Raw genomic sequence first — 23512 nt, 5'->3', positions numbered from 1 at the left:
CTGTGACGGAAAGATCCGTTAGTAATTTCCATTGCCATCTGTAGAACAGGGAAGCCAATGCACTGCCCCTTTCTGTAGCCTGAAACAGGCTGAAATGTAGATAGTTCTTCTCTCTAATATAGTAGGTGTCCTTTCCATTACAGAGATGTAGTATTTCAAGCAGTATTAATGGAGGTAACTGCAGAGGGGTCAGGCAGAGGTTACCGATAGGTTTGCAGAAAGCTCTGCACTTCTTATTATTTTTTCTGCAAAAGGAAAAAAAAAGTACTTGGAAAAAAATTAAACGTTTCTGTAAAAGTCACATTTTTTTCAGTATTTGGAATTTTGCTTTCAGACTTTTTATTTTGATCCACTTTGGAACTGGGGAAGGCTGGTTGGGAATCGTGAAAAAGTGGAGAGGGAAAGAATAAACAAACATTGCCAGAACTTCTTCACATTTTTTTTTTTTAAGGCGTCAAATTCCTCATCCCTGAAAGCCTGCTTGGATTTGCTGTAACCCTTGGGATAAATGTTTCATCTGCTTCCTTGAGGACTAGAACCCTGTTCATATTTTGTTTTTTATAAAATTAACACTGAGAAGTTTTCCTTTTACTCTGCTTTCTTAAAAGTACATTCCAGCATTTGGGACTTACGTAATAGGAAGCATGTTTTAAGATTGAAGCTAAAACATACATTTAGTGTGCAGGATTCTGGTCTCGGAGAGATACGGTGATTGCTCTTAAGAGTCTGTGTCCTGATGTCCTCACAGGCTACATGCCAATTTAATACAAAGCGTTGCTCAAAATTCATATGTTTTGGTTTGCTGTATCAGTACAACTCTTCTGCTGGAAGAGGTCTGCCAGTCTGAGGTGAGCAGAGGCCAGGCACAATGTCTCTGTGTGTGTGCATCAAAAAGAAGAAAAGCAGAATACACTGTCCTCTTCACAGTATTAAGTTCTGAATTGCTTTCAAAGCTTGCAAATCCTCTACGGGTAGTATTCTAAAATGTGCATGCAATGTACGAACAGACCCATATTAAACATCTTTTGATCACGGAACAGCTCGGTTTTTACCTTGGCCTTATTTTCTCCAGGTGGGATCTTAAGAGCTCAAAGACTTGAGCATTTCCCCCCTCTTTGGGTGACTGACACTCTGTCCTCCATATTGCAACTGGTGGTTGTTGTTAACCCATCTCAGTTCCCAAAACCATTTTGTCATAGGGTAAGGAAAGTTCCTCTTTGAACATCACAACTCTATAGGCCTTTTGGATGCATGAGAAGCACTTCTGTGTCCAGGGCAGCTGTCTACCAGGTCCATCTGGTACACAGGATGAGACCCTACCTGCCCACAGACTGTCTCACCAGAGTGGTGCATGCTCTGGTTATCTCCCGCTTGGGCTACTGCAACACGCTCTCCGTGGGGCTACATTTGAAGGTGACCAGGAAACTGCAACTAATCCAGAATGCGGCAGCTAGACTGGGGACTGAGGGCAGCCGCCGAGACCACATAACACCAGTCCTGAAATGCATATATTGGCTCCCAGTACATTTCCGAGCACAATTCAAAGTGTTGGTGCTGACATTTAAAGCCCTAAACGGCCTCGGTCCTGTATACCTGAAGGAGCATCTCCACCCCCATCTTCTGCCTGGACACTAAGGCCCAGCTCCGAGGGCCTTCTGGCGGTTCCCTCACTGTGAGAAGCCAAGTTACAGGGAACCAGGCAGAGGGCCTTCCCGGTGGTGGCACCCGCCCTGTGGAACGCCCTCCCATCAGATGTCGAAGAGAAAAACAACTACCAGACTTTTAGAAGACATCTGAAGGCAGCCCTGTTTAGGGAAGCTTTTAATGTTTGATGTATTACGGTATTTTAATATTTTGTTGGAAGCCGCACAGAGTGGCTGGGGGGGCACAGCCAGATGGGCGGGGTATAAATAATAAAGTATTATTATTGTGTTCTTCGGATTCTGGCTAGTATAAATGTATTAATAATGGGGCAAGCATCACACACAGAGAGAGAAAAAAATGGGAGGGGGGAGAGAATACAGTTTCACAAATTTATTTGGCTTTCCCAGACTCTCTAAGTGTCCCTATTTTCCAGAGACAGTCCTGGATTTGCAGAAGCCACCCCAATTTCTAATTTGAATGCCCCACTTTTCCTTACTTAGGACATCCTTATTTTCACTGGAGAAATGCTGGAGGATATGATTTCCTTTATGAAGTACAGTGGTCCTTTGGTTCTCAAACTTAATCCGTTTCGGAAATTCCGTTCCAAAACCAAAGCATTCCAAAACCAAGGTGTGCTTGCCCATAGAAAGTAATGCAAAACAGATTAATCCCTTCCAGACTTTTAAAAACAACCCTTAAAACAGCAATTTAACATGAACTTCATTCTCTAACGAGACCATTGATCCATAAAATGAAAGCAATAAACAATGCATTGCAGTCACACAATCATTCAGTAGCTGAACTGGATTCCACAGTCACAAAAACAAAACAAAAATGCAAAATAAATAACAAATACAGACAGACCTCAGTGTAACACTCAAATTGGAAGTGTGGCCCTCAAATTGGAAGTGTAACACTCAAAAGGGAGCACGTTCGGCTTCCGAAAAACATTCGCAAACTGGAACACTTCCGGGTTTGCAGTGTTTGGGTTCCAAGTTGTTTGAGTACCAAGGCATTTGAGAACCAAGGTACCGCTGTATCTCTTATCGGAGAGAATTGGGGAAAACCTCTCACTGTGGCATCTAGTTCCACACGGGGGCAGCATTGACCTAACAGTGTGAACTTAATGCAGGCGAGAAACTCTGCAGAAACTTGGCAGCATGTCACAAAGAGGTTTCTCCATAGCAAAGCAGTGGAACCATTTTTCTTTTAAAAATATCTGCCTCTGTTACTTGAAATTCACTAAGGTATGCTGCATTGCGAGGGGTGTGTGTGTGTGTGTGTGTGGTCAAGATGACACTCTGACACTCTTTGTCCCTTCAGATGACACTCTGTGTCCCTCAGCCTGGACACTGAGGTCCAGCTCTGAGGGCCTTCTGGCAGTTCCCTCATTGCGAGAAGTGAGGTTGCAGGGAACCAGACAGAGGGCCTTCTCGGTAGTGGCACCCACCCTGTGGAACGCCCTCCCATCAAATGTCAAGGAAATAAACAACTCTCTGACTTTTAGAAGACATCCGAAGGCAGCCCTGTTTAGGGAAGTTTTTAATATTTTATGCTGTACAGTGGTACCTCAGGTTACATACGCTTCAGGTTACATATGCTTCAGGTTACGAACTCCGCTGACCCAGAAATAGTACCTCGGGTACTATTTGCTTTGCTTCAGGATGAGAACAGAAATTATGCAGTGGCGGCGGCATGGCAGCAGCGGGAGGCCCCATTAGCTAAAGTGGTGCTTCAGGTTAAGAACAGTTTCAGGTTAAGAACAGACCTCCGGAATGAATTAAGTACGTAACCAGAGGTACCACTGTATTGTTTTTAACACTCAATTGGAAGCTGCCCAGAGTGGCTGGGGAAACTCAGCCAGACGGGCGGGGTATAAATAAATTATTATTATTATTATTATTATTATTATTATTATTATTATTATTATTATTATTATTATTATTATTATTATTATTATTCCAGCTCTTATGATTCTATGGCTGTGACCTGGGACTTTCCTGCACCTACTGCCCCCCCCCACCTGGCCCCAGCTGATCCTGAGGCTGTGAGGTGTAGTGTGAGGAGTTGCAGTTGTAGGTCACAGTGGACAGAAATCCCCCCCCTTGCCTGAGCCAATTTAGCCCTCTTGATTGAACCCAAAGTTAGTCACCCTTATGTGTGATCATGACAACATACCAAAATTTTTGGGGGGAGGCTGCAAAAGAGCTGAGCCAATAGGAGTTTGCACCAATGCCGCTCACAGATATTGTAAATCTAGGACCACCAGGGCAGATTTACCTGGGACCAACGTGGGCCCCTCCCCATTTGGGTTTGTTTTTTCATTTATTTTTTGTTGCTGAAAGGCTTACCCGCTTTGGGGGACCCCTTCCCTTTTCTGTTGTTTTGGGGTGCGCTTAGGTGTTTTGCCTGTTTGGGGCAGTGGTCCTGACTGAGCACTGCCAATTTTATCTCCTGTGAGGAGGAAAGTTTATTTGATGTCTTAAAGGTCCTCCTGCACCAAAAAACATTGGGGCACCTCTTGCAAGTTCTTGTGCTAGAAAGAACAACCAGTGTTTTAAAGGTCCATTGCCCAATTAATTATGGACGCTTGAAAATAATAATCAAAAATCTGATTCTTCAACTAAGCATTGTAACTGCTGCTTAAATGTTGCAGCCCTGCATTAAATTGATTACTTAATTAAGGGACAGGAATACTTGTTCTCTGTGTATATGTATGTTTTTGCATTTGTCTGCCTTGCTTTCAATGGTTCTGTGGCTGTCCATAACTCTTCTACTACCTTTCCTCAGAAGCGCCAGCCCATTCTGTACCTTGCGCAGAGCTGCCCTCGTCCAAGAAAGGTGCACTGGTAAGAGGTTTAAGGATATATAAAGACACTTGCATCAGGTTCCTGCCACTGAGAGATGTCCGGCTCCATGCAAGAGCCGCTCACAAGGTAGACGGCACATGGCTTCTCCCTGTGCGCGGCGGCTGTGCGTGAGAAAGAGGGCTCTGAGTTAATGAAACAAGCTTTACCTCAGACCTTGCTTGAGCCAGTCAGAGAGGGCAGCTCCATCTGCAGTCCTCCCAGTTCTCAGTGCTGTTATCTCAGCCTGTGCTGTTTCCTAAATTGTGACTGACAGGTGTAGATAGATTTCCTCGCAAATGAAACCGTAGCATTAGAATGGAAAAGGCTTATTTGCCCAATGTGGTGGGAGACTTCACAGAGCCGGTCAGTCAGAAGGGGGAATGTCAAACTGTGTCCGCAGCCCAAAGGATGTAAAAACCAGCAGAGTCAGACGCTGTGATTTGTAACTGGCAATTGCGCTACACAGACTTAAAGGTAAAGGTCCAGTCGTGACCGACTCTGGGGTTGCGGCGCTCATCTCGCTTTACAGGCCGAGGGAGCCGGCGTACAGCTTCCGGGTCATGTGGCCAGCATGACTAAGCCACTTCTGGCGAAGCAGAGCAGCGCACGGAAACGCCATTTACCTTCCCACCGTAGCGGTACCTATTTATCTACTTGCACTTTGACGTGCTTTCGAACTGCTAGGTTGGCAGGAGCAGGGACCGAGCAACGGGAACTCACCCCATCGCGGGGATTCGAACCGCCGACCTTCTGATCGGCAAGTCCTAGGCTCCATGGTTTAACCCATAGCGCCACCGACAATTGCGCTACACAGACTTGGCACCAAGTAATTTCTGGTCCATTTTGCACCAAGGAGACACTTCTGTAAATTACGCAAGTGGATGCTAAAGTTCGTTGTGACAGTAAAGCCTTTACAGTGAAATATTAGGTATGTCTACTCAGAAGCAAGTCCAGCTGTGTTCAGTGAGATCTGCTCCCAGGGGGTTGCCGTTCCAGTCCGTCCATTAGCCATTTAAGTCCATAGAGCCTATGTTGTGTGGGAATAAGTCAAAATGACCCCCGTGTGACTTGCTTCAGAGTAGACGTACATAGAATGGCACTGCTACTTCTGTGTATAATCTCTTACATCATTTGCTCACTTATTTTCCTACTTGCCTGAACCCATCAATCATTTCCTTCTTTAGTCCCACTTAAATGATGAATGCCTTATTTGCTACTTGGGTGCATAGCAACCGAATTGCTTTATCTATTTTATTTAAACACCAAGCTTCAAACAAGACTAGGTCCCTTGCTATGTATTCCCCCCGACCCCCAAATCTTGGCACACCACCATCTCAGTCCCCCACATAGCTGTCAAGCGTCCCTTATTTGGCGGGATAGTCCCTTATCCCAGTGCCATGTCCCGCTGCTGTCCCTTATTGATGAGGCTTCGTTTGGCTGCTGGCTGGGCTTTCTGCCTTTGGCTCGGAGGGGCTCAGAAGTTGAACATACCTGTGCCCGTAAAATCCCTTATTTTGGCTGCTGATCCCTTATTTTCGAGGCTGCTGGTTCCTTATTTTCAAATCTGCAAGTTGACAGCTATGGTCCCCCAATGCTTGCTTGCTTTCTTTCTTTCTTTCTTTCTTTCTTTCTTTCTTTCTTTCTTTCTTTCTTGTCTTGATCACTGTTGGCGCATATTCTGATAGGATAGCTCAGTTGGCAGAGCATGAGGCTCTTAATCTCAGGGTTGTGGGTTCCAGCCCCACATGGGGCAAAAAAATTCCTGCACTGCAGGGGGTTGGACCCTCATAGTCCCTTCCAACTCTACATTTCTAGGATTCTCTATATAGGGTTAAGGCTTATGACTTATGTGCATCGTCTGTGTGTCCCACCAGTGGGTTTATTCAAGTGTTTGGAACAACTGATCGCAAAGAGAGGAAAGTTCTTCCTGCCTGGGTTGATTGACATGCTCATCGGGCCCCCTCAAATACTCTCCTCATATCACAGGCCTTGAATGGAAAATATGTTTGCTGAATATGTACCTTTTTACCTTGGTTTTTGACACTTTATTTTTAGGACCCACCGTATGCCTATTTTTGTTTGTTTTTAACACTTATAGCTGCAAGAACGGGTGCTAAGGAACACAACAATATAGTTTGCCAGAGAATGTACTACTGAACATGTAAAAATTGACAAAACACATTTGCTGAAATTGTTAAGAAGCTGGAAACAACATTATCATCTCTTAGCTCAGCTCTTTTTTTAAAAAAAACACAACACCTCGTCTTTGTAATAATTGCACGTCAATTTTTGTACAGTAACTGATGCAGGCACGAGATTGAAATTGGCAAAGGAGCTTCACTAACCCTGTGCTGTACAAGTCTTAACAATAATGAGCTGTAGTCCTCTTCCTTAGTCAATGCCCCCCCCCCAGAACTACATTCCCCCCTTACAACCTCTTGCGAAATGCTTCAGTTCCTGCTATGAGTTGCCCTCATGACACACTGTCGACTTTAAATCACCAGATTTCCTTCATGTGCTCTTGAGCACTGTGACGTTAACATATGAGAGTGCTGGAGGTGAATTAGTTAAACAAGTTACCCAATCAGAACCCGGGGGGTGGAGTCAGAGGGACTATAAAACCAGCTCTGGGAGGGTCGAAAGGGGAGTTGGTTGGGAGTTGGGTGGTTGGTTGGAGTGGGAGTGAATTGGGGTAGAGTCTGGGGGTAGGTTGAGTTAGTGTAGCGAAATAAGCTAAGTCAGGAACAGTTAGGAGCTAGGAAGACAAGTAAATATTTGAGAGGTGGTTTAGTGAGTGAGATCAGGTAGTGGAAGTTATAGGTCTGGATAGGCACCCCATGATTGTAATTGACCGATACTGTTTATGAAACCACACGCTTGTTAAACTGCAATAAATAAACAGAAGTTTATGTTCCAATTTAAACCTGACTGGACTCAGTATTGTACCAGGTAGGGCCTGGGTGGTGGCAGCGAGAAATAAAGTGATGGCACAGGGATCAATAGATGGTGAAACGTCTGGGGACCCTGTGTGATCGCCACAAGCACACCTGTTGCTAAACATAGAGGTGCTGGCACAGTCCCACAAGAGCCTGGCACAGTCTTCCTGGCACCTGCCAGATGCTAATCTGGGTGAGATAGGACTGCTTTTTCAAGGAGCTAAATTTCCTTCGCTGAGACGCTCTGCCTTCTGTCTGCTACCTGCCCTCTGTCCTCCATTAAGGCTTCCAGGAAAAGCCTCTAGCAGGAAGCCTTGTGGGGCAGGTTGCAAGTCGCGAGAGAAGCTTAAGGGTGGCAGAGCAGCCTTGCACTTAATAAGCTATTTTGATAGGTAATTTGACTGTTGACTAGCTGAAGCCATCAGCAGGAAGTGGGCAGTACGGGAAAGCCAAGCTCTTTGAACACCCAGACCCCCTTGCCTACCTAGACGTGCACAGTTGCTGGACTTTCGAGGGACCACTAGATTCAGAAAACAGAAAAGCATCTTGCTGAGAGACTACCATATGACTTCCTTGCTGCTAAGCAGCTTTAATCTAAAAATATCTAGGTCCGAAGTTGCTACAGCGATAATTGGAAACGTACCAATTTAAATCTCGGTGATGTGTTTGGTGTGATGACAACTATCTCGGGGGGGTGGGGGGGAGAGCTGTGTCATGAACAGTACAGGGGCAGAACCCAGAACAGGAACCTCATGCCAAACTCCCTCCAGCAAAGAGTTATAAATAAAGTTTATATATTTAAGAAGACACATTGCTCCCCTGCCCAAAGAAGCCTAGGCTTTGTTAGGCTTGCTGGGAACTGTAGCTTTGTGTGGTACAAACTATGTTTCCCAAGGTTCTTGGGGAGGTGGAGCTGGAGGAGAAAAAGAAAACACAGCCTTGTTTAGGTCGCTCACGTTTTAAATTTGTTCATTTATTTCCACACTTATATGATTTTTAAGTTACACAAGGTGCCTTATGAGGAGTTACAGGAACACAGAGTAGCTGTGGAAAAGTGTACACGAGTCACAATAATTAAAATTCAGTACTTATAGTGAAGAAATACATTCAGAAGAATATTTCTGCCACACTTATGTACAAATAAGAGCTTTCACACTATGTACAATTTTTTTATTCACAGAGAAAATACTGATTCATTTGTCCCATTTTCATTCGAGGAATAGCAATAAATAAATTCACATAAAAATAAATTATTATTTTGGGCCTGCATATATTAATTTCTTTTTAAAAAAAAAACAAAACACAATTCTTTAAAATAAGTAAATAATTAGCAGCTTGAAATCAATACTCTCCCCCCTAAGTAACAAAGGAAACGTGGGTTTGTTTGCTTGGGGTTTTTAAAAAATACTCTATTAAAAAAATAATATATGATTGTCATTCATAACGCTTTATCAAAGTTTTCACAATCAATGGCTGATCTTGAGAAAGTGCAAATTTGTTACTGAACTGCAATTTACAGGATACTTATTCAGAAGTAGTTCTACAGACATATGTAGATCTATTCTGGAGAAAGTAATTTGCAAACTGCAGTAGTGGAACGACACAGGTACGGCTTTCCAGGTCATTCCCGCAATGACTAAATGTGACGTTGGAGGCTTTTGCAATATTAATTTCTGAAATCAACTTAAAAACAAAAAAAGTTGCTATCAAGGTGGTAATCTGACCTTGGAGAATCAAATTTTTGGAATTACACCGGAGAAGGACTGCACGGAACATCTGCTTTGTATGAATAAAGTTGAAGGTTCAATCCCTGGGATCTCTTGTTAGGGCTAGGGAAGAAACTCTTAAGAAGGTGCAACCAGCTAGTAGAGACAGTACTGAGCTAAATGGACCAATGGTCTAACTCTGTGTAAGGCAAGCTGCCTAGATTGGTGGCCAGTGTTCCCTGTTAAAAAAGAAAAGCAATTCGCATTGAGTGCCACTATCTACAGAACACCAGCAGCCTTCAGAGGTCCTCTGCAGTACTGTTAGCAACCCGCTTTTTCACATCAGAATGACGCGATTCTTCAGGTGTCTAAGGTAGACCCCTGGACTGTTATGTCCAGTCAAAGGCGACTATGGGGCTGTGGCGCTCATCTCGCTTTCAGGCCAAGGGAGCCAGTGTTTGTCCCCAGACAGCTTTCGGGGTCATGTATCCAGCAGGACTTCTGGCACAACAGGACACTGTGACGGAAACCAGAGCGCACGGAAACACCATTTACCTTCCCGCCGCAGTGGTACCTATTTATCTACTTGCACTGGCATGCTTTTGAACTGCTAGGTTGGCAGCAGCTGGGACAGAGCAACGGGAGCTCACCCCGTCGCGCAGATTTGAACCGCTGACCCTCGGATCGGCAAGCCCAAGAGGCTCAGTGGTTTAGACCACAGTGCCACCCCTGTCCCTGGTAATTCAGGGGTCTATGGCAGACTGAAACAATGCAAAGCTTCACGTTTTGTTATTGCTGAGGTCTCCAAAGGGGAGGGGGAGCACAGGGTGGAAAGAGGGAGCGCTTACAGCACCCCCTTAAGAATTGAATTGGGGGAAAGCCATCACAGGCAACCGTGTAGAATTCCCTGTACACCTGAAAGATGGAACGCATTCCATCTCCATCAGGGATCAGTTACTTTATTTTCAGTTTGATACTCTTTCCCCATCACTTCTCACACAAAAAATTGGATCGATTTATATTTATATAACAGGGTGTCGGTTTTTCTATACTGTGCATAGATTTATTAATTGGCATTTGTGGGATAGTTTGGTGCACGTTGCCTTCAGTTTCTTTGCAATGCTGCAAGCTCCTGTCTGACAATGGTTTGTTCTGCTGCTTTGTTCTGTTTCTTATCTGGCTTTTTGAGGATAGCTAAGAAATACTGCCGAGTTTCAACGCTGCCTGCAGCTTGGAATGCCTTGTTGAGGCAGCAGGGCAGGTTGCAAAGGTGTTAACTACATAAGCCTACGGACTCCCATTCCTGTTACTTAGTTTTTGCATCTAACAATGCAACCCTAAAGGTAAAAGGTAAAGGTAAAGGATCCCTGGATAGCTGGGTCCAGTCAAAGGCGACTATGGGGTTGCACGCTCATCTTGCTTTCAGGCCGAAGGATCTGGTGTTTGTCTGCAGACAGCTTTCCGGGTCATGTGGGCAGCAGGACTAAACCGCTTCTGGCACAATGGAACACTGTGACGGAAATGCAGTTTACCTTCCCGCCACAGCAGAACCTATTTATCTACTTGTTACTTAGTGTTTGCATCTAACACTGCAACCCTGTACAGGTCTATTCAGTCGCACTGAATGCAACGTAGCACTGTTACGGTCGCCTGGTCTGCACAAGGGTTTCTGCTTGCTAGCTGTGCTCTCCCAAACTCCACAGCTGTTTGCAGGGTGGCAGCGGCGGCAGAAGCACACAGAGGGAGAAGAGGGAACCACAACTGTGCCAGCGCTGCTACTGCAAGTTTTTAGTCAAGTCTGGCTCACGGGTCTCACTTCCAGGTAAGTGGATACAGGATTGCAGTAAGTGGATACAGGATTCTGTGTGTGTTTAAATGAACCTGAAGCATGTTTGGGCGCAAGTTCCACTGGGGTCCACGTGCTTTACATGCAAGCTGAATGTGTTCTGTACACGAGAAATCTGCACTTAACGCCTAACATCTAACCATTTCGAACTCAATTCAAAATCGCCATCTACATCCATTCAAGTGACCGTCACTAGATACATTTTTCCGTCTGCATGCAAGGAAAACCTCACTTGTATTACGGCTCTGATGGGAATGTCGGTACTAGTTTAAACTAGCTGGAGCTGAAGCACTCAGGGGACATTTTATTTTTAACTGCAGAAGGACCAGAAATTTGCAGAGAAAGCTATCAAGAGCAACGCACCACTTAAATCTCACTGGTGCTTCTCAAAGCAGGAACTGCAGCACATTACAATGGCGATGTGACATTCAACCAAGCCTAATCTATGAGAAGTACTACTTTCTGTAATCTATAAAGGATCTCAGGCATATCTGACTACGGAGTTTTGAAAAGCATACAGTCATCTCATTGATATTAAAATGTCCAAGAAAGTATTGGGCAAAGTCCTGGATTAACTGAAGTCAGCCTGATGTTTCATAACTATACAGAATTAGATAGCATCAGGGCTGTTGTGTACTCTGCGCTAAAAACAAATTTTAATTAAGTGCCTAAGGAATTCAATTTTAATTAAGTGCCTAAGGATGGCGCTGTGGGTTAAACCACAGAGCCTAGGACTTGCCGATCAGAATGTTGTCGGTTCGAATCCCCGCGACGGGGTGAGCTCCCGTTGCTTGGTCCCTGCTCCTGCCAACCTAGCAGTTCGAAAGCACGTCAAAGTGCAAGTAGATAAATAGGTACCACTCCAGCGGGAAGGTAAACGGTGTTTCCATGCACTGCTCTGGTTCGCCAGAAGCGGCTTAGTCATGCTGGCCGCATGACCCAGAAGCTGTACGCCGGCTCCCTCAGCCAATAAAGCAAGATGAGTGCCGCAACCCCAGAGTCGGTCACGACTGGACCTAATAGTGAGGGGTCCCTTTACCTTTAAGGAATTCAAGTCCTGCACCAAGAAAAGCTGAATTCTGCAACTGGAATTAATTATGTTAATTTGCCTCTTTTGTTTTCCTGAGAAGGGTCAAAGAGTTACTAAGAGAAGAGAAGTCATACTCCCTACTGTTGGAAACTAAGCCTCCATTCTGGTTTCTGAGATTGTCTACATTTTCAGTGGTCTAGTTCCTGATGGGGTTATTCTTCCCATTGTGTCCTGTAAATACATAGCTATGCCTTGACAGCGCTAAGGGGGTAATCAGGGCACAAATAAACATGTGTGGCTGCATTTCATGTGCTGATGTTAAGTAACCTGCCAACGATTTGTGCTACAAGGTTCTAATAACCTAATATTGCACTTTTAACTTTCCAAACAACTACGAATGCTGAAGGCATGGAAACCGAGCGCTGGAAAGCACCGAACTCTGCGAGGAGCATCTCTGCCAAACGGAGGCTCCAGCCATTTGTTGGAACTGTTTGTTCCTAAGGTTCTCTGTCCCTCTCCAAATGTCACCGTGTTGTTCTGCAGAACCACCCACCCCACAGCTTCCTGCACAGTTGTCTCCCCAAATGGTGTTTTTGAAAAGCTAGCCTGCTTCTGAGTCAGAGGCCTTTCTTCCTATGACATGCATTCCAAACCCTTAATCATAATCTTGCATCTGAAGCTGCTCCAATTTTAATGTGGATTTTGAATCCTGAGAGATGAAGCGCCGTACAGCTTCTTCCTACCCCAAAATGCATATTCTCCCCCCCCCATGTCTTTATTGCAGGTGTGAATCTGCAAGTAAAGGCTACAAACAGCTATTGGATAAAAATGATCTATGATGTTTTGTCAGCCCACCCAACTCAAGCAAGTTAGTACATGCCGTCCTCATCAATGCCATTACATCATTACCTTTAGAAGTGAAGCTACTGAACTGCAAAAGAAGAGAAAAAACAGTTTTTCTCAGCTAATTATGCAAAGGGTTGTTCAGCTTAAGAACTGCAACCAGCTTTTCCACAGAACCAGCTTACGGACTTGCTGTTAGCATAAAAGGCTCTAAATGACTCGGGACTCAAGGACCTAAGGATCATCTTACTCACTGCCAACCGACCCAGGGATCACGATTGGCAGGAGATGCCCTGCTCTTCATTTCATCCATGGCAGAAGGCAGAAGGGCAGTGGCATGAGATAGGGAGTTCTTGGTGACAGCGGCCCATAGATGGAACTGCCCTCACAGCTGCCATTTTGAAAAGAAAGCTGAAGACCGCTATGGCAGACATGTCCAACCGGTCGATCACGATCTACCGGTCGATTGCGGGGTGTCTGTGGTTGATCATGGTGGATCGCCCCCCCCAAAGCTCCCCCTCCCCCCAAAAAACTCAACAACAGTAGATCACAGTCTCTTGCAAGTTGGATGTGCCTGTTCTACGGGCATGAACAAATTACACTTTAACTTTTCAAACAAAGATAAAAAGGGCCAAGATAAAAAGAAGTGCTTTGGGCATGTCCAAGGGCTTAGATGCATCCAGAGCAATCTCTGACCTCCCCCACAACCTCCCCACCCAGTGTCCTATTACAACAGTTTTGCATTTCAGAAGAGATGTTTGTGAAACACAAGTGCAAAGCTCCTTCTTTAGGGGCGGACAGATCTTTGAATCCTAGCCCAGGTATTTTAACACAACGTACGGATATTAACTTTGGCTGCAATCCTGTGAGATGGCAGAAAGCCCTGCTAGATTCTGGAAGCTGGAGTAAACCTCTAGGAACATGCATAGAATTTACAACATGGTGGTATGTGTGTCAGTATCAAGCCCAGCCCTGGATGCAACCCCAAAGGGCACAATGAACAAACAGGGCCTCTAAAGGGCACCAGCGATGTTCCAGGAAACAACAACAAACAAAGGTTTGCCCGGGAAGATGCTGTAGCAGCTTAGAAACAAGAAAGGGACAGCAGTTATGCTGCTAGTATTTGGTGGGGGGCAGCTAATTTTCCTGCTTTCACTTGTTATCTCGCTTTCACCACTTTTGTTTTAATATGCCTAGGCTAATATCTAGGCTTGTTTTCTGTGAGTTCTGTGATTTACCTGGATATAGCTATGCATGAATATAGCTATGTACAGATGCATGAATACACAGAGTACAAAGGAAAGCGGAAGCGTGAGACGAACAGGAAAGCTCAGCATCAACATCTGCTGAGTCCTCAGTTATATGGTCTTAAGTATCATGTTTCCATGGCGCATGGGTGACCTAGGATATCAATGTATCCTGGTAATGTATCAATCACGGAACTGAGATGGCATGAGTTTTAACAAGGTAAAAGATGCTTCACAGATAAGTGCTGATTATTGTAGAAGGAAGGGCTGGTTTTTTAAAAAAGTTTTTTACAGCTGTTCTATTTAATGCTGAGTCTTAGTAAATATGAAACCTCTTTTGCTTCTTCTTTACTACTGTCCCTCTTCCTGGGGCTTCTACAGGAGATGGATGAAACTTTAATTGTTCACTGTCCCAATTTGATCTTCACATTTCTCAGCAACTTCAGAAAACGGCTTCAAACCACTTAGTTCCACATCCCTAGAAATGATTTACCTTCTCAAACATCCCCAAAGCTTTAGCAGAAAAGGAACGTGGAAGTGTGCACAGCAGTGCAGGTAGCAAAAGGAAATAACCTATGGGATTTATCCGCTTCTGTTCTTGTCCCCATCATAGAGCAGTTTTGAAATTCTATTTTAAAGAGCTACACGGAAGCCACACTAGCATCTTTCATATGGCAAGGCAAATGCACTAATGGAAACAGCATTTAAAATGACTTTGTATCCTTACAGTATTGCTGCGCTACCAAAATGAGTATATTTACTTAGTAGTGGTACATTTTTATGTAAATGCTGTGGGCGATGGGAGTCCACACTTCAAGTGTGGGTTTTACCTGTGAGTACCTCAAAGATGTCTTGCTAATATATATATATGTATATATATAGATGAAGAACAATAGCAAAAATGCAGAGATCCTTCTAAGGAAGCCAAAGCAAGCCTCTTTTTTGGGATTAAAGGCTGGTTCTCACATGCATGGACATCGCTTGACCACTCGCCTCTCCAATGCTGCACATCTGAGTGTGCAAACGTCCGCCACTGGTAAAGTACTGTATAAGAGGCAATGCACAACCTCTGTGATATGCGACCTGTGGCGCTTCTTTCACACATGTACATAATAGTTGCTTGCTGCTGGAGTAATGCTGTGATAAGCAGGAACATACAGGAGATGCAAGAATCCGAACTTTTTGTTTTGTTTAACTCGACTGGCCTCATATAAAGGTTATTGATTTCTCACAGTCTGGGGTGTGTGGATCAACCCAACTTCTACTGATCTGCTCTAAACATCTGCACGCTTCTCAAACCTGCAGAGCCTCCGTGTCCACGTCACGTGCTAGCTGCACTGGAACAGCACATGGTCCACGGAGAGTCGTGTCTTGTCTGTCGTTCGCTTCATGCTGACAGCACTGGGTACTGATAACTCTTTCTGTTACATTACACAAACAGATAAAATCCCAAACAGGAGAATTGTGTCTCCCAAAAGATGGATATCGGCATTTCTCTGTATGTTTATAAGATATTGCTCTCTCTCTCTCTCTTTGTGTAGCATGTATTTGTTAATATATATAGAGAGAAAGATGCATGGGAGCAGATCCTAGGTGTAGCATACGTAATAGCTTAACATTGTTATAAAATACATGCACAATACCTCCAACAGATAAGCAGCGGGACTTCTCCAAGACCATGTTTCTGAATCACGGTTCAGCAGCAGCAATTCTATGAGCTGAACTTCTCCACGCCTCGCTTCATGACTTCAGCTCTCCCTCTCCCCACTGTTTTAAATTAGAGGGTTCCAAAGACGTTGCTTATCTTGTCTTGCAAGACTGTTTCTTTGCTCTTGTCTGGTTCTGGTTTGGGCATTTGCTTTTGCAATTTGTGTGTGTGTGGGGAGGGGGGTGTTGTTCAAGAAAGCGGCACCTCCTTCCTTGTCAAATAGACACAGGGCACACGATGATCCTGTCTTCTAGAAGGACGCTGACGATCAGGAACACAAAGTAAAGCCCAAACATGGTGAAGCCCAGGAATTTGTTCATCCTCCACTTGCAAGCCGCAATGGAGAGGATGACGAAGAGCAGCATGATGAAAAGGAGGACTATTGCACAGAAGAGCCCGTTGCTGCTCACGGCCACGGGGACGAAATTGTTGATCACAGCGTAGAGGAGCCATGGCAGAGGAAGGCTGTTGGGGGAAGAGAGAGAGAGACAATATTGGAAACGCTTTCACAAAGGTAGGCTTTGCTAACCACTGGAAGACAGTGTGATTTAGCTCACAAGCGACATTGGAAAGGCTATCAGTAGGGAGCACGGAAACATTTCTTTGGAGAATGGGAGTGCATTAGAGACTGGAGGAGACTCTCGAGAGTCCCATGGACTGCAAGAAGATCAAACCTCTCCATTCTGAAGGAAATCAGCCCCGAGTGCTCACTGGAAGGACAGATCCTGAAACTGAGGCTCCAAGACTTTGGCCACCTCATGAGAAGAGAAGACTCCCTGGAAAAGACCCTGATGTTGGGAAATATGGAGGGCACAAGGAGAAGGGGACGACAGAGGACGAGATGGTTGGACAGTGTTCTCGAAGCTACCAGCATGAGTTTGACCAAACTGCGGGAGGCAGTGGAAGACAGGAGTGCCTGGCGTGCGACCCGACTAAATGACTAAACAACAACAACAAGTGCATTAGAAGGGGCAAAGGGTTTTCTGCGCCAGAAGATGACGAGGAGGTTGCTGGCTGAGGTTCACTGTAAGGAGAACCGGCTCCTGTCACCTTGAGTATCACACCATTCTCCGGACAGTGGTCAAAGGCAGCAAAAGTGCATTTTGCCACACCATCAACATGGTGGCAGTGAAAGCTATATGATAAAGCCAACACCAACTAGCATAAGAATGTCACATTTAACATGCCTTTATGCATGGCTGGGTTGTTAATATAAACCACTCAGTTTTATTTGTGATATGCAGTTGTGTCTTATTTTAACTTGTTTTTAATCCAGATTTTAGAGCATTTTATTAGCATTTATTATGTTCAATTTACTCAGAGTAGACCCTTTCAAATGAATGTGCCTAACAAAGTCATGTTCCCTGTTTTCAATGGGTCTGCTTTAGACTTAGTTTGAATACCTGTTCCTATGTAAACCTCTTAAGAGATTTTTAGTATGTTAAGCGGTAAAAATGATAAACAAATCCATGAAGAGAAGTAACTTTGAGCAGCTTTCACAGGTTGAGAACTACTTTCCCCTTGAGGTTTCGTATTTCTAATTTACATCTTTCCCCCAAAGTAGCAAGAAAGAACTGCAACTAATAACTGTAGTGTGAAGTTTCAATCTGTGGCTTAAGTTAAAATTGGGATCTGCCGCTTTAAAAAAATAAGAAAAACATTACTTACCCCACAGTGATGTCAAAGATGTTACTTCCGACAGAGCTGGACACTGCCATGTCCCCCAGGCCTTTACGTGCCACAATAACACTGGTAATTAGGTCAGGGATCGATGTGCCTGCAGCTAAAATCGTCAGACCCATGATTTCTTCACTGATGCCAATGGTTTCTCCCACCTAAACACAAAATAATATGCTGAAATCGTGGTGAAACATACTTTACTTAGCAGAGTAGAGAAGTATACCCTAGCCCAGGCATAGGCAAACTCGGCCCTCCTGATGTTTTGGGACTACAATTCCCATCATCCGTGACCACTGGTCCTGTTAGCTAGGGATGATGGGAGTTGTAGTCCCAAAACATCTGGAGGGCCGAGTTTGCCTATGCCTGCTCTAGTCTCTCTGTGTGCTTAATTCAGGGCTGACGTCCTTAATGGAGCAGGTCGCCAGGAGGAAGAATGGCTACATGTCCAAGCAGACCTTCCCTTTGCTCTTTGGTGAGTCCATATTTAGTCTTAGCTGATCTATGAAGAGAGCTTTCCTTATTGAACTAATAACACCAATGGTCTTCTTTCAAAGGGCTTTCAGCATTTGTTACCTGTTCCCTTAGCTGGTCTGGCATTCTTCAAGCTGTTAGGTGTGCTGCTGATTTCGCTTTTGAGCACCATGCTATTTTAGCTCCCCAACTCCATAGGTACATTTTTAGATATAAAAATTATCCTCAGAATTTCTTCTACAGATCTATAGCACTTTTTCAAATGAAGAGGGCCGTGCCTGCATACAGGGCCTTTTCGACTGTGGCACCTCTTGTCTGGCATCTTTCCAGCACCAGCTGAAGACCTTTTTATTTTTCCAGGGTGGGTTTCTTCAGTACCCTGTTCTGTTTTTATGCTGAAATGGCTATTTTACTTATTTTATGGTATTGTTCTACAGCTCCATATCCCTTTCCTGTTTTAAGTTGCCCCAGAAGGTCTTAAATAACAGTACTAAATAAAAAACAGCTTCCGTCCCCCATCCTTACATCCAGAGCTTCATCTCACTCTACCAGTTTTATCGTCAAGGTACAGAAGCAGAGTAAAAAAGCCATTAGATGTATCAAGTTAAGTTAGCTTGCGATATAGTGAAATTTTCAGACCGGAATGGTTACACACAAAATAGAGATGCTTCTTTCACTTACTTGATGTGCCCACCAGACCATTAGGTAAGAAAATACTGCTATCCAAGAGATCGATCCGAAAAACGTTAAGGGGAAAAACTTCTTTGAGCTCTGAAAAACAGAAAGAATGGGAACAGTAAGCAGAGGTGCTACTAGTTTAGTCCAAAGTCCACAAAACGAGGCATTCTACTGAAATTTACCCAGATGTATAATCTGTTTTGCTTCTATGTGCATGGCCAATCCACCCCAACCACATTTTTATCCTTCTGACCTAATCCTTCAAGGCAGACAGAAATAATCAGAAGAAATGCTCCTGTAATAAACCTTTTCATAATTTAATCCTAAATGCATCCAGGAGCCGGCCCTTGCAATTTGCTGAATGTTGTTACCCCCCTCCTCTAGTTTTGAAATGCCCCTGTGTCTTCGAAGCACATTTCCACAAGATCTTTGCATCTCTAATGTGAGAGAGGGCATGGCAAACGGGTTCTGAAAGGATTAGTTGAAACTATCCATCGGCTATTTCCCATCTGAAGGGACATGGGTGGTGCTGTGGGTTAAACCACAGAGCCTAGGGCTTGCCGATCAGAAAGTCGGCGATTCGAATCCCTGCGACGGGGTGAGCTCCCGTTGCTCGGTCCCTGCTCCTGCCAACCTAGCAGTTCAAAAGCGAGCAGTTCAAAGCGCAAGTAGATAAATAGGTACTGCTCCGGCGGGAAGGTAAACGGCATTTCAGTGTGCTGCTCTGGTTCGCCAGAAGCGGCTTAGTCATGCTGGCCACATAACCCGGATGCTGTATGCTGGCTCCCTCAGCCAGTAAAGCGAGATGAGCGCCTCAACCCCAGAGTCGGCCATGACTGGACCTAATGGTCGGGGGTCCCTTTACCTTTGCCTATTTCCCATCTGTACATTTCCTTCCAGAAGAAATGCATGACTTTTTTTGTAATACGTATTGGAAAGAACCTAGCACCTTCCTTATTACTAGGCATCTTTCCTGCCGTCATGGCAATAGGACATGCTGACAAGTATTTTCTATAAAGCAAATATCCAATTTCCACCCTGACAACACCAATTGGATTCAGCAACTTGAAGGAAGATTAGCTGGCTCAGGGCAGCTGATATGCAATGCTTCATCTGAGCAATTTAGATTTCCTTGATGCACATTTCAGCTCTTAAATTATGAAATGCAATACATTAAAACTAGAGCGACAACCTTTAAACATTAGGTTAATCAATTCCAAAGCACCCCAAATAATCGGGCAGCACATTTTAGTAATGTTAATTATTTTAACTCTAAGTGCTTTTGTGTAAGTACGTGCAGAAAAATAATTAACATTATTAAAATGTGCTGCCTAGCGAGCTTTTGAATACAGCACATCTACAGATGATAGGCACCATCAAAGAAGATACATTTATTCTTCACGGGAGGTAATGCCTCTCCTACAATGGTATCACTTGCGAAAATACACCCACGTCCCCCAAAGCATGAAGAATGAATTACCAGTTTGATTAAAGCCAATCCATAATGGACTAAGATTTCTTTAACTGGGTGACAGTCATTATTACTACCAAATAACTTTTGATAAAACAAACGAGTTCTTCCTTAAAGCATATTCCTATGAGCAGCACGAATCCATTGCTAGAAATACGTGATTTAATTAAGATTTCTTTGGAAAATGTGCCCAAATAGGTTTTGAGAACAACAACGACAACAACAAAAGGTATACAGGGACATCATTTGAATCAGAGTTAGTACATTCCTCAACCCCAGCTGGTTTGCACTGGCCCTGACTTTCCAAGAGAATTTCTCTTTAAGTGTTTAATCTGTCTACAGTGGTGTCCAAACTTTTTTCACAGAGGGCCAGATTTGATGAAATGACGGACCGTGGCTTTTTTTAAGGACTGAAGTTGTTGAGCTTTTTTATGATTTCCCCTCAAAGTCGTTGAGCTTTTGGTTTTTTTAGGATTTTACCTCAGGAAATAAACTACCACAGGGGCCAGATTAAACCGACCGGCAGGCTGGATTAGGCCCCCAAAATGGACTTTGGACATGCCTGGTCTACGCTGTATGATGGTGCAACCAGTTGCCTTGCTGCTCATTTGCGCATGCTACAAAGGTGTTAAAGCCTAAAAGTAAAGGGATCCCTGACCATTAGGTGCAGTCATGACCGACTCTGGGGTTGCGGCGCTCATCTCGCTTTATTGGCCGAGGGAGCCGGCGTACAGCTTCCGGGTCATGTGGCCAGCATGACTAAGCAGTTTCTGGCGAACCAGAGCAGTGCACGGAAACGCCGTTTACCTTCCCGCCGGAGGGGTACCTATTTATCTACTTGCACTTTGATGTGCTTTTGAACTGCTAGGTTGGCAGGAGCAGAGACCGAGAAACGGGAGCTCACCCCTTTGCGGGGATTCGAACCGCTGACCTTCTGATCAGCAAGCCCTAGGCTCTGTGGTTTAACCCACAGCGCCACCTGCGTCCCACTGAAGGAAATACAAAATAGTAAATGGAGGGGCTACAACTTCACTTGGGAGGGGCAGGCTGCTTGTTAGCCGCCCTGAGCCCGGCTTTGGCTGGGGAGGGCGGGATATAAATAAAATTTATTATTATTATTTATTATTATTATTATTATTAAAGGTGAGAAGCGAAACATGCACAATCTTAGGCTGTGAAACTTTTTATATTTGTATGGAAGTAAGCTCCACTGAAATTAAAAACAAAAAACGGAATTTCTTTCCAGGAAAGAACTGGTGTGCTCCCTTGATTCTATTATGGAAAACACTTTCTCCAAATGGATGCAGAAACTTCTGCAGAAGAGGGGACTGAAGGATACACAAACTGTTGGGCGCCTGCAGAATCCAAGGGGGACTATTTCTTATGCATATGTACTGATAATAGACATCTAAAGAAACAGCCACAGGGATCAACATGAAAGGACTATTCATGCCGTATTTTATAGGTTGCCATTAAATATTTACATAGGTAAATGGCAATATATTCACTGCTATTGTCTGCCAGCTTAAGAACGGCTCAAACCAAATGTCATTTCACGCAGCAACTCTTGCTGGGCAATTTTTCCATCAGGAAATTTAATGGAGGCAAAGGGATCATGAACATAGTTACAGATCCCTAACAACCGTACACATCTTGAGAAGATCTGCTACTTTGAAACGGGAAGATACCTGTTATGCCTATCGGTGTGGTTGCTCGAGAGCGATCAGGCAAGGTCCCTCACTGGTCTTTTCAAAGGCTTTATTATTGGTGCAAAACATTTGCAATGCAGAACGCCTCTATTCCATGTCTTGCTCACTCACTAGCAGAATCTGAGAGTGGGCGGTCCTTAAACTTTCCCCAGCAGAGTAGTCTCTTGACCCCGAGCCGACGCCTCCCCTCTCTGCGCGAAAGCCTCCTGCGCAAGGAAGGCTTGGGTAAAGGGGAACCTCCCTCCTCCCTGCTTTGCTCAGGCAAGGTGTCCTGGCACTGCCTTGCATCCTCCGAGCCCTGCAGCTCTTCCTCCACTGAGGAAGTGCTGCTTCCCACGATCTTTGGAGGCTCTCTGCAATCCAGCTGCCCTTCTCCCTCTTGCCTCTGAGCTGATGGCAGTTCCCTGACAATACCCAATATTTCAAATCCTATACAAAAAGGGAATAATCATTGCACTGCTTACAGGGTTTCTGACGTCAGGCAGGGTAGCCCATAATGGAAAAACGATGGGGAGAATAGCCAGATAGGTGAGCTGTTTGCGAGGCGTGTCGGGCCAGGCCAGGCTGAGGGGCTGATCTTCATCCTCCTCTTCCTGTTACAAGGGAGAGAAATTGCAATAATGTTAATTTGGCTGCAAAACGGAAAGTTGTGCTTTTTTATGTCGCACACCGCCCTGGGGTTTTCAGATAAAGGGTGGTAAATAATAATAATAATACCAGCATAAAAGCTATACAAGTTTTAGCATCTTGTGATATAAGAAAGGTAACAGTTACAAATCAGTCTTGGGTCCCAACTATGTACACTTTTCACTGAATTTCCTTTTTTTAAAAAAAACAAAACTTTTTTTTTTTGCAATATTATATAACCCAGTTATATAATATGTGAATTTGCTTTGCTTTTGCTAGTAATGGGGAGCAGCAAAAAACTTGACAGAGCACTGAATAATCAAAACTTCTCCCTCCTCTTTCCCATCCAGCTCCTGAACATTCACCAAACATTTCCCATTCATGTTCAGCAATAAGGGCTAAAAACGTGCTTTGAAAAAATGGAGCATGTGCCCAGAATGTGTGATTCTGTGTTCTATAGTGCAGAGCCCATTCAATGTTGCATGTGCTCACAAAGGATTGGGGGGGGGGGGACCACCTGTACTGTGAAAACTCATTTTCTAGCCTAGAGGCTATTCACTACGTAGAATGTTCGGATAGGAGAATCAGTTACAATTCAGCCGTAAAAAGCTTGCACCTACTTAATATTTCTTAATCTAAACAACTCTGCAAGGGTTTTAATGATGGGGAAAATGGGATTCCTGTACAGGCTACAGAAATGCTAAATCCCAATTAGGATATACTTTAACATGTGTTTTGGTCCATAAACTGGCTCCCAGTATGTTTCCAAGCACAATTCAAAGTGTTGGTGCTGACCTTTAAAGCCCTAAACGGCCTCGGTCCAGTATTTCCACCCCCATCCTTCAGCCCGGACACTGAGGTCCAGCGCCGAGGGCCTTCTCGGTATTGGCGCCCGCCTTGTGGAACACCCTCCCACCAGATGTCAAAGAGAAAAACAACTACCAGACTTTTAGAAAACATCTGAAGGCAGCCCTGTTTAGGGAAGCTTTTAATGTTTAATTGGTTATTATATTTTAATGTTCTGTTGGAAGCCGCCCAGAGTGGCTGGGGAAACCCAGCCAGATGGG

At 44.4% G+C, this 23512-nt stretch overlaps 1 protein-coding gene across 3 annotated transcripts in view; it reads right to left on the bottom strand.

The window, feature by feature from the left end:
* Positions 1 to 14382: 14382 nt before the first annotated feature.
* SLC24A2 (solute carrier family 24 member 2) overlaps positions 14383 to 23512 on the bottom strand; it is an 82593-nt gene continuing 73463 nt past the window's right edge. For all 3 annotated transcript variants that reach the window (XM_083483382.1, XM_083483384.1, XM_083483383.1), the window contains 4 exons: positions 22283 to 22411; positions 18642 to 18731; positions 17478 to 17644; positions 14383 to 16274 (listed from right to left, as the gene is read on the bottom strand). In XM_083483382.1, the coding sequence (XP_083339508.1) occupies positions 16025 to 16274; positions 17478 to 17644; positions 18642 to 18731; positions 22283 to 22411 (636 nt within the window). In that variant the 3' untranslated portion in view covers positions 14383 to 16024. The remainder of the gene's footprint in view (positions 16275 to 17477; positions 17645 to 18641; positions 18732 to 22282; positions 22412 to 23512) is intronic.

This window comes from Podarcis liolepis (assembly GCF_965112155.1).
Source record: "Podarcis liolepis genome assembly, chromosome: 17".
In the NCBI taxonomy this organism is placed as follows: domain Eukaryota; kingdom Metazoa; phylum Chordata; class Lepidosauria; order Squamata; family Lacertidae; genus Podarcis; species Podarcis liolepis.
This window is presented reverse-complemented; position numbering and strand designations above follow the sequence as displayed.